At 39.8% G+C, this 12,071-nt stretch overlaps 2 protein-coding genes across 4 annotated transcripts in view; one reads left to right on the top strand and one right to left on the bottom strand.

Moving 5' to 3' along the window:
* Positions 1-352: 352 nt before the first annotated feature.
* Positions 353-1,983, bottom strand: LOC122569759 (CDK-activating kinase assembly factor MAT1). The gene is made up of 2 exons (XM_043731313.1): positions 1,575-1,983; positions 353-1,517 (listed from the first exon to the last, which is right to left on the bottom strand). Exons 1-2 carry the CDS (start codon positions 1,696-1,698, stop codon positions 679-681), a joined length of 963 nt encoding a protein of 320 aa, XP_043587248.1. The 5' UTR covers positions 1,699-1,983; the 3' UTR covers positions 353-678.
* Positions 1,984-3,190: 1,207 nt separating this feature from the next.
* The window catches only part of LOC122569744, a 62,097-nt gene continuing 53,216 nt past the window's right edge, over positions 3,191-12,071 (top strand). Inside the window, exons 1-4 of one of the 3 annotated variants that reach the window (XM_043731275.1) lie at positions 3,191-4,930; positions 6,008-6,177; positions 8,604-8,814; positions 9,285-9,412. In XM_043731275.1, coding sequence (XP_043587210.1) covers positions 4,891-4,930; positions 6,008-6,177; positions 8,604-8,814; positions 9,285-9,412 — 549 coding nt within the window. In that variant the 5' untranslated portion in view covers positions 3,191-4,890. The remainder of the gene's footprint in view (positions 4,931-6,007; positions 6,178-8,603; positions 8,815-9,284; positions 9,413-12,071) is intronic. The other 2 variants (XM_043731276.1, XR_006317562.1) reach the window with 2 other exon arrangements.

Below are 12,071 nucleotides of genomic sequence, written 5' to 3'. Positions count from 1 at the left end.
ATTATAATTAATAATAACTTTTGTTGCGATTATAGCATATGCTGTTCTATATTTTATTTATAATTTCATATAAGACTTTAATTCTAATTCAAACCAGTATTGTACTAAACCGATAACGTCACATGCGACATAAAACTACGTATGGGGAATCAAGCGACTATCAAGATGTGAAACTCAAAAGAGCATTGAATGTCATGTGTTTGTGATTGATGATTACACATTACACAGTTAGCAATAGTAATAATATGTACATATTTAATTTTAACCAACACCGCTATTAATGTTGCAACACAAACAAAAATTTATCTTTCGCCGATGGTAAGGAAAAAGAGAAAATTATTAACATGTATTATTATTTTTAACAAAATGAATTTTATTTTGCATGGAAACAAAAAAGTGATTGTTTCTTAATCTATGCACAGGTACTACAGTCATGTAGTGTTCATGTTATAATCATAATATACAATATATAATACTAAATTATATAAATATACAAGGCACATATACCTGTAACTTCTGATTATATCACATATACGTAATTAACTTGGCATGTATTACTTATTGAGTAACGATTTATCAGAGATTTTGGATTGTATGCGACAATTAGACGATCATTAATCGTATCCTATATATAAAACTAGAGATATGGTTTTCTTGGTATTAAAACAGTTTGTACAATTATACAGTTGTGAATTCTGTTTGGCTCTGTGAGGGATTGTGATATAAACCAGCCATGGATTCTTGCAATGCTCTTAAGCATGCAACATGTGCTTTAAATCCACCTGCCCTTTCTGCTGAGGATTCAACGCGTACATGAGAAACGTATCCACGAGCTTGCAATTCTCTCCAACTAGGAGGTGTTGGGCCATCTGTCCCTTGTCTAATAGGAGTGTAACAATACAGAGGACCTTCTTCGATCTTTGGTATGGGCATGTAACTCTGACCTCCCTGATTACTAAATTTAATTCCTGTACTAAATTGAGTGACTTTAGCAGGTGCTGCTTTCTGTTCTTTCTTAGATGCTTGTATGACAGAGGCAAATGTCTCTACAATGCTCTTTGCATTTCCTTCTGAAAATGTAAGCTCGTCTATTAATGCTTCCTTTTCACGGATCTTTTTCTTTTTAGCTTCAATTTCTTCTTTAGCAATTTCCAATCTTCTTTCTTCCTCTTTCTGTTTCTCTAACTCGATCATCTCTTCCAGTTCATATTCGCTTCTACCAATCTTAGATTTACTCTTTGTTATTTGATCTTTGTTGTCTCTTTTGTACTGTTCTATTTTCTTATTTGTTTCTACTACATCAATATTATTAGCCAAGTTATATATTAATGTCTCAATTTCTTCTAAGTAATCATTGTATTCTCTTAACGTTGCAAAGTCCTCCTCCTTCTTGTTGAAGTCTCTAAGAATTCTTTTCCTGATGTTTACTTCCTTTTCTACCATAGGGTCCTCGAATAATTGTACACGGAAATTCGCTCTTCTCAGAGGAATTTTACATTCGGGACATGATCCAGAACCTACAAAGTTTGCATGACAAGATTCTCTTAACGATTACTAAGCTCAAAGATACTAACCTTTCAGAAATAACAAATCCACGCAGCTTTCACACAACGTATGACCGCAAACGTTTACCATCATTTTTAATGATGGATTTCGATATTTGGTAGTTTTGCATCTCGGGCAAGCTTGGTCATCCATTTTTGCGAGGTACGGAAAACAAGTACTTAAACTTATAGGAACCACAGTTTGCTTTCGCAGACCGATCGATCGGTTAAAGGGTAGAATTTACATTCCGACGTATGACATAATTTTTAAATTCTAATCAATTGAATCACTCCGTATAGCTAAACAGCCAAAATACGATAACATTTTTATATTTGGATGTCGTAGCAAAGGATTCGTAATATCATCATTCCGTAACATAACCTATAAAACTTGAAAGTTCACGTTACTACCATCTTGAAATTTGAAACTCGAACCATAATCGATATTGTAACATCGAATAATGAAGCTTCTATTATCGAAATCATTGATATCGAAGATGTTCATAACCACACAAACTAAATGCTTATTAAGCATAATATATAATATTTCCATAAATTAATTGTCATATATAATTAATCAATTAACTGATTACAATGCAACGTTACGATTTAGTAACGAGCCTATAATGTTACAAATGTAAAATACAAATTCTATTATAGCGCTAAATAATTGTGTATATCATCATTTTCAAAGAAATGTTTGTATCAGATCGAAGAATAATTTCAATATAGTTCGAGGAATTATAGCTGTATTTCTCCGTTTTTATTCTTTGCTCTTAAGCGCCTGAACCGTAAATAAATTAGAAGATAAACTTATCGGAAAAACGTGCACTGCATGTTTTACCATCGACTGAATCTGCGCTTTTTCCACTACTTTCGATCATCGCGTACTGTTACGTGATTACCGAGGCAAAAAGAAGAAAGAAAAGAGGGAAAGAAATCTCTCACGAAGAGAGAAAACTCAAGTCGAATCCCTTGATACCAAAGCTGTACGTCTTTTGTGCGTTTCACTTCTAACGATTTAGGGCATCGATTTCTCTTTCAATTCCATCGTGTAAATTATACATTAAAAAGCAGCAGAAAAGGGACGCGATGCATGTCCATTATACTCGACAGAACAAAAGGGGGTGGTGTGCTTTGGTACTTCCTAAAGCTTCTCCTTGTTTCTTCTTTCCAACGACTGATACTACAAACGCCCATTATTCAACCTCTTCTTGTAAAACCATCTTGACGTTCAGTGAAAAATGTGCAACGACGTTCCTTAAGTAAACGTAGATATACCCAACATCTGTCCCGCTAACACGAAATATCCGAGATTAGCCAGAATCTTGTTCCATGGAAGATTTCCTAAAGTGAGCACCCTATCTCAGTCTTTTCTCGTCCCAAGCAGATTCACATAATGTCTTCTTTGAACGGCAAATTTTCTCGAGATTTACGCGTATCGTTTGTATCTATACGTATATACATATGTATATCATGTATCTAACATAATTGTATCTAACATACTTGTATCTATAACACGCTATATGATATATACATATTCAAAGGATTGATTAAATCCTTATTATTATTAAATTGGAATAAATACAACAGAAATATAATTATTAGATTTTCATTAATTGTTTATTAAATCTAATAAATGACAAAATTCAAAAATCCGAAAATGACGAGAAGCGATTTCAATCTCTTTTGAAAATTTATTTATCAAACGTACGTTCAAAAAGGTCAAAATACAAAATACATTGATAGTCGCAAACACCGCATAAATGACAAATATTTTTGCATTTCTAAAGGGCGCATTACGATGAGTATAGTTCGACATTCGATAGCCAGGTCCAAGCAATTTCAACGGTCAAAAACATTCGAGGAAACAGCCTCGTTTTGTTTACTGTCTTTCATACGGACCGCGATCGAAGCGATAAGCTCGATCCAGCCCGTTTACGTGGAAAACGATGCAAAAGACTGACTCCTCTCTCTCTCTCTCTCTCTCTTTTACTCTTACTTTGCGTTGCGCTGCATGAAATTTGTTACGGTGCATAACGTGTGTTGGTGCGTATGACACGTGTACGACAATGACGACGACGAGGACGACGATCGGTCCGGTATGGAATTCGATTCTTGACTAGGGATGCTGCACGCTCACCCCGTTATGCATCGTTGTGTGCGTGCCTGTTATAGAACTAAAGGGATACGCTTGCGCCGGACGATGTCTACCCCATCTTCCCCTTGACTTCGGGTGAGGGAAAGCGGGGCGTGTGCAAGGACAGATGGCAGGGCGTCTCTCCCGGGCCGTGTCGCATGCACTGTCAGTTTCGCTCGGATACTCGTACACGAGTTTTATCGTGCTCTGTCTACGCTCGCCGCGCTCCTCGTTCAACGTACCAAACTCACTAAGGAGAGAAGATCCATCCGCGCACACGCTTCAGACGCATACTCCTCTTTTTCCAATTCGTTCGACAACACGGTCCATGAATCAGAAGAATTAGATCATCTACTTTACGTTAATCGTTCGCTTCGTTTAGTAACGAAATACGAGTAGAACGTGAGATTACACCTAGACTTTTTTGTTTTTTCCACCGCCCGTTGCTACGTACAGAAGAATGAAAATCAGTTGAGATCGTTCGATTTGCATAGTAGAATATATATTATAAGAACACGGTGTACAAGTCGTCGAATGAATATCCCTTTCTTTTAGATAGTTTTTGTTCCTCAATTTCAAAGAATACGAAGAAGTAAAAAAGAGAGGTTTTGTTCATCTATGTACCGTTGGTCAATTAAGTAGTTCACGGATAAAGGCACGTTCCAGCGGGAAGAGAGAAGTACTAGTGTCACGTAAGTGGGAGTGAGACGGACTATTATGGGGAAGAAGTATCGGGGGCGATTTCTATGCATGCCAACGCGTAGATCTCGAATAGCGGAGACATAATGGCGACATTCAGTGAAAAACTAAAGGAAAATCGGATGCTTATCGATTCGTATCTCCTTTCACGAGTTTGATCTCTACACTAGTCTTTGTATCGCGAAATGCTGTATCGAACGCTCGATTTTGGATTATTGCACCATACCAGGGAGAAGATTAAAGCATCGCGGATGGGATGGATCGGTTCGATGGAAATAATTAATAAGTGAAAGTCTGGTCTCGAGGAAGAGTGATCACAGAGAACGCGAAAACTCCCTTATCTCCCACTATCTCGTCTCATATAAACCTCGTATTACTATTCCATTACTTTTCCTTTTTCCCATACATCTCGCCGGTTGAAACAAAGATTGTGGTGGATTTTTTTGAAAAACGCGACGGTTCTATCAAGCGACATCGTGAATCGAATATGAGAGAGAGAAACAAAAAATGAAGAGTTTATTTTTTACTCTGGGTCTATTGTTTTCGGGTAAGTGGAAATTCATCAGCCACGTGTTTAACTGTTCAAGGCGGATTGTTTTTTGAATCGGTTTGCGTAATCGTAGTTTGCCCGAACAATGATGCTTTTTAAAACGATTTAACTGAATTTTCACCCCGCCGCTCAACCTCGCCCCCCCCGGTTTGAAAAGAATTTCTCTTTGAAAAATTGTTTAGATTGAAAATAATAGGTAATGAGAAAAAGAGGTAATTTCTCGTGTGTATACCCTGCTGATTGTAAGCGGTATGAAACGGGGCGAATAAAGCACGCCGTTTCAGGTACAACGAATACGAATATAATCGCGGTTACACGAGCAACGACGGGTACCGCGATGAAAATATTGGGAACATTCGTTATAATAACGCGACGGCTGCTGCTGCTACTTGGGGTGCGATATATTTTTCCACCGGGATACGCACAAAAGAGAGAAAAGTGACAGAACGGGTTGCCAGCGATAGTTCACTGCCACGTATTATGAGATAAAGTAGTTTCTGAAACTGCTGCGTTGAAACTTTACCGAGTTACTTTAATACTTTATGACGAAACGTAGGCAAGGTCTATGTCCGAACCCGAAAATAGGAGATGCACGTATATGTGTACGTGCAGATATACATATGTACGTATGTATTATATACGTGGCCTTTTACCGCGTACCACTTCGGGACACGTTAAAATGATTTCTTGCCACTTCTGGCCCGTATATCGTACACGCCTCCTCTGGCGCGTACGAGAGTTCCGCGGTAAACACGAGGAGTTAACAAAATTCCGATAACGAATGACGAAACGTGGCGAACATTTCCTCTTTTCTCTATTCTACTCGCGATTTCCGGCCTTATAGCGGTTCGCGGTGCAGCGAAGCACGGGAAATAATCTTTCGGGTCAAAGAACAATCCACCGCAATCTGGAGATTGAAGCGAGCCCATTGAAAGCTGCTTTTCTCTGCATTTATGTGTTTGTTTATATGTATGTGTTTGTGTGTGTGCGTGTATATATATATCAATATATAATCTTTACATGTACGCGCGCGAGGTTGTTTTGGTTTTGTTCCGTGTATGTTTCTTCTTAAAGTGCAAAGACTTGCCCGGAGCACATCCGATTCCGAGATGCACGAGAATCGGGCACTGGAACCGCTCGACCGTGGACCTTACTTTGACATCTCAGCGTCACGGAATGTCACCGCGCTGGTTGGCAAAACGGCCACCCTCACCTGTCGAGTACGGAATCTGGGCGATCGTACGGTAGGTAATCTCTCTTCTATTAAAGATGCGAGTCACGTGGTCTCTGTCCGCGAACGAGATTATCGGCTGTCAGCAACGGATAGAAATTCGATAATTCGCGGAGATTTTTCTCTTCGTAATTACTTTCGCTTGGAAACGTTAATGGGATGGCAACAGCAGCGCTTTTCAAGCTCAGGTATATGTGCTCGATGGAGTTAATGACGATTTTGAAAGAGAGTATAATGCGGTTGTGTTTCTGAAAGAGAGAAAAAAATGAAAGAATCGGTCTGGTATATACTGCATAATGTAGCGAAATGTACAATTTAAGTTCGGCCATTAGACGGTTACGGTATAACGGAGTAGAAGTTAGCTATCGCGATACAGATAGGTACAAGAGCGAAGTTTCCTATTTCTTTTCTATCGTTCGTTTTTCCGTTACCTATAGTTCCCCTATTTACCGGAGAAATTTAAGTAAAACAGAAAGCTTTTGCTTTTTTATAATACGCACGGCCGAGCAGTTTTTATTTCGTGCACCCTCCACTCCTTCCACCTATCCCGTCTCCTTTAATCCCTGTCCGTGTTTCCTCTTCAACCTTTCTTTCGCGAAGCACCGATAACGCTGTACGGAGTGCACTTTGTTTTCAAAAAAGTTTCTTTTTTTCTCTCTCTTCGTCTCTTTTTTTTTCGTTCTACCTTTACTCCTTTCTGTGCTGTTGCCGGAGTCACACAAGTCAGAAGTCTCTCATTAGAGAAGAAAGGATATTATGGTGTATCGAAAAAAGCACTGCCGACGTAACAGGAATAGCGAGAGCACGCGAAGAGATCACGTGTCGTGCGGTAAATGCACATATCAGGGTTCCATCAAGCTACTTATGCGATCCGGTGCATAATTCATCGCGGTACACGCGCGTGTCCTTTTCGAAAGTCTACTGCTCAGTCTACCGTTTCTACCGAACGCTATAATTCTCATGCAAGTCTGGCCAGCCTATCTTCAGTCAGCTTTAATTGCAAATAACGTTTTAATCTCTACTTAAATTTTAAATAGCTACTGGTTAATCACAATCGGTCAGGATACGATGGATAGGGTCTTGAGTAAGTGCGTTTTATAAAAACCCAACAGGGTGGCGTTTCATCCATCTGCGTATATATAGCCAGGACCCACGGTTATCCGTCACGTCTTTTTCATTAATATTCCTTTGTGCGATGATGACGCGACGTACCGATTATCGGTATGTCCTAAATACTAATTTGTAGTCTATTTAGAAGCACACACGAGCGCGCGCGCATGCCAGGGAAACGTGGTTTAACGAGCCAGAACAACAAATGGCATTAAACCATCAGCGTGCAATCAATGACGATCGCTGAAGGCGTGAAGTACGAACATTTTACTCTGACTCTATGAGAGAGACAGAGAGAGAGAGAGAGAGAGAGAGAGAGACAGACAGACAGACAGAGGGAGAAAGGGATAGAGAGAGAGAGAGACAGACAGACAGATAGAGAGTCTGTACATCGAATGATGCATATTCAACGGTTTTCATGTACATATATACACACATGCATATCTGATCGCATTTTGTTTCGGTATGTGTGTCGTATACGTGAGACCCACACAGACAAAAAGTTTGTCATGTAGCGGATAACGTTAATAATTATTTAGTCGACAACAATCGGTGTGCCCAACTGATGCAAATTGATGTTTGTGAATATATCAGGACGCGTTACAGGAGCATTAATTACAGATATCTACGCTGTCGTTGTTGTCCTGGCAACATCGCATTTCTTACATTGCGCACGTGTACACACACCTGTGATACGTGTCATCGGCGCGGAATTCCCATCGAGCGGTTTTTACGCGTCAGATAATATGAGAATCAGAGAGATACGTTATACAGTTTTTTGAACATTCCCTGAAAAATACGGTACAGTAAATCTCTATGATTGTCTGTGTTTCCTTTTTTTTTCTCTTTCCTCATCCGTAGTGGGAGGAAAACTCTATTGTTCGAATTAACATCGATACGCGTATTAGCCACGGCTTAAAAAAGCATTCCTCGGTTATTCGATGGAAAAGTCAACAAATAATCGGTATATACGACTATCTCTCGGTAGCCGATAGAGAATATTATTTAAATGGACCGCCGCTTATCGGATATCAGAGATGGAATCAATTTCCAGCAGTTATTCATGCGAATTGATAGTTAAACGCAAGTGTTCGATTTCAACTTTAAATAGTTTCGCACGCAAAATTACACGTCGATGGTCGTTTTATTATTCAACGGTATCTACTTACACGTGATAGCACCGCTGGTTACCATTGATCCGCTTTCAAATCTGCTTTATGTTCACCTTATGAGATTTGTGCTTACTATGTGTTCTGATCCCTTCTATGCTACAACACGTGTTTACCTGTATATATATATACATATGGCGTGTGCCTGTCCTGTATGTAGGTTTCCTGGGTAAGGCACAGGGATATCCATCTTTTAACTGTTGGCGTTGAAACGTATACATCCGACCAAAGATTCGTGGCATCACACTTTCCCAGAACCGAAGACTGGACGCTGCAGGTGAAATATCCTCAGCGTCGTGATTCCGGGATCTACGAGTGTCAAGTGTCAACAACACCACCGATCGGCCATTCGATGCACCTCTCCGTCGTCGGTAAGTTCACATCTATGCTGTTCTTTACTCTTCATTCGTGTGTTTGTGTTTCGCAATCTTCCCGTCGAATCAGCCTGTCTCTCTTGTTTCGTCACCGGATACTCGTTAATTTCATTTCAGTCGAACGGCTGTCGAATCGACGACCAACGTGTCCATAAGCAATTGTACAATTTGCCGCGTGCAATCAAGCGTAGCTATAGAGAATTCTTTCGCAATTTTGACTTTACTGTGAATTTCAATTAAACAGTTGTTTTTTTCCTCGTCAATTGTACGTGCAGCCAATTTGTGTGCACAGCATCGCCGCGTGAATTTCACCTTATGAAAGAGGAACATAGCGTATGTTTTATATATTCCCTTCCTCATTGGTCGGTTTAGTTTCGCATCGTTCTTTTCGTGTTTGTTTTTGTTCGATTCAAAGAGAAATTATTACGTATGGTGAGTCATATTTTCCTTTATTTTCTATTGTCCAGAACCTGTCACGTCGATCGTTGGAGAACCAGAGATGTTCATAAACAAAGACAGCACCATGAATCTCACTTGCGTGGTACGTCACAGCCCCGAACCACCGACCGCCATTTATTGGACCCATGACCACGAGGTATTGCATTTTTGATATATGACTGTATATACGTGTGTATACATTGTGTGTGTGTGTGTTGCGCAAATCATTTTATGCCGTTTCGTATAAATTATCGCAGAAAAAGAAAGAGCCGAAAGTAGGGCGAGCAGAACGTTATTGATCACCATTAACGTGAGACACGGATAAACGTATATAACTTTAATCCCGATCTTTTCATATTCTTTTTTCATATCTTTTTTCATATTTTCTGTTGCCTATACCGGTATAGTAGTATCCGATAACAATAACAGGGGATTAATTAATGGGAACGACGTTCAACGTGTAATTCTAATAAATTCAATTTCATGTTAACAGAAAAATTCCCAAGTCATATAGAAACTATGAAACGATAATAGGATAAAATATAGGATGCGATGACGGGAGAAAAGGGCGAAAACAGAATTTTCTACGCTAAGTACAGTGAACTACGAAACATTGTTCGCACGACGCAAGATCAGAGTCAGAAGTGGTCATATCGGCCACTTAATTATGTAATTTTTTCTAACTAGGTTTAAAGGAATATTTGAGGGAACCACCTGCCTCCAGAAGTAAGGTTAATTTTCCCAACCGCCACGTTTCCATTTTCTCTTTTCCTTTCTTTTTCCTCCCCTCCCCCTCCCCCTCCCCCCACTTTCTTTCATACTCGTTTCTCTCTCTGTTCTCGTTTTTTTAATTTCCTCCCTGCTAACGAGTATCCTTTTATACACGTATTACCAACGAGGCGAGCGAATTCCCGCGAATAGACTCGAAATTATTCAAATTGTAGTTTACGAAATGAATTATTCAATTATTTCCCGAAGAAGCGGTCGCCACGCTCCACGGCATACGGAACGAGAACCGCGGCTTTCGTCCGTGTCTTTACAAATTTACGCTCTCACTGAATTTTGATCGCGCTGGAATTCCCGAAAACTCCTTTTCCTCGCTACTATCGTCGTCCTCGTTCATTTTTACGGGAAAGTTTCCTTACTCTGTTCTGGAACTGTATTCCGAATCAGATAGTATTCAATTACGAAACGATTCTTTCTCTTTTGCAGTCCCCCGGTATCTTGTATGTATCATTGATATTCAATTAGCGGTAGCCCGTTTTATTATTCATTTCATTACCAGGTCTACCCTCTTAATCAACTTCTACACCCTTACCTCTAACAACTCCGGTATCTTAGAATAGATTCTTCGTTTGAAGGCAACGAATAAAACTATCTCACCAATTCGTCTAGCTAATTCCTCCGTCTCAATACTTTTCTTTCGTTTCTCCCTTTCTCTTCACTTTTATTTTTTTCTTTTTTTTCCTCAAATCCTTTTGCACATACATCCCTCTTTGTTTCCAACCTTTTCTACATTCCTTTTTACAATTCCACCTGACTCGTTCCTCTCTTTTCTTCTTCTCTTCCTCTCTTCCTCTATCTCTTGAACTTCCTCCTGTTTCCCCTCCTATACACATCTGCCTCGTCTATCCTTTTCCCACCCAACGAAGCATTGTCTTTTCCGTCCATCCTTCTTAAGAGTGTCAGTTCTCTCTGGCAGCTGGCTCTTTGTGTACCACCGCGTCTGTCTTTACAATTCGCAGGCTTTTCCACTGTCTTTCACTCATTTTTACTCTCGTTCCTCTTCCTCATGCCCATTATCTCTGTCACCTTCCATGCAACAGAGCACGCCCACTTTCCCGCTCTATCCTTCGGCCCGGTATACGCAATTTTCCATCGTCCCTCCAACTGCTGTCCCCTACCCCCTACCCCACTTACCTCCTGTCCTCTCGTTTTCATCTTTTCTATCCCATCGTTCTCCTCCCCCTCTCCTCTCTTCATTCTCGTCCACACTCTTCATTCGCGTCCTCACTCTTTATCCCCACCATTACTACTCTAGCGTTCTCTACCTACCCTATCGACTTTACAGTGCTCAATGTCTCCCTTTTTCTCTCATATACCGTCCCTTCTTTGTCATTCTACCAACTCGTCCCTCCTCTACACGCCACCACTCCTCTTCACCGTTATTTATCTCGCCTATTCCCCCTTCAAACAGGGTGCTTCTAGTGTATCAGTTCTCGTTCCTCTTCCACGCATATCCCTCTCGTTCAACGCCAGACAGTGTGTCAACACCTGCACTACACACACTATGGTTTTGATATTGCCTTTCTTCTCTTTTTTCTTCCCCTTGCTTTCTTCTTCGCTTTCTTTCAATTTTCTTCTTTTTTTAACTTTTCGATTTGGATTAGGTTTATCCTTCCCTTGTAATTTGGTGTTTTATTCGTTTTATTTATTTGGTTAGAGTAGATTTCTATTCGCGTGACTCTGTTGGTGGGTAAATAATTTGTATATATGTGATGTGTTGTAACACATGTGAACTTAAATTATGTTGTGTAGTAAATTAGACCTGTTGTTATTACATGTATTGTTGTAAATATAGAAACGAGACGAATTTATGTTATTAACCAACATAATTGAAATTCGTATAACAGACGTTCACGTTAGTGTGCGTGAGTTCAACCGCCAGCAGTTAGCTTAACCTGTTAGCGGAGTTTAATAAGGAATGGCTATAATCAAAACATTAAGAATGAATCAAATAGATCGAGTTTCACCTCTGTAAATCTATTTTTCAAATTTTCAGCTGGAATCTGAACGTATTATAAGATACAAATATA

Source organism: Bombus pyrosoma, linkage group LG7 (assembly GCF_014825855.1).
Source record: "Bombus pyrosoma isolate SC7728 linkage group LG7, ASM1482585v1, whole genome shotgun sequence".
In the NCBI taxonomy this organism is placed as follows: domain Eukaryota; kingdom Metazoa; phylum Arthropoda; class Insecta; order Hymenoptera; family Apidae; genus Bombus; species Bombus pyrosoma.
Note: the sequence above shows the minus strand (reverse complement) of the source record. Positions and strands in the feature narration are given on the sequence as shown.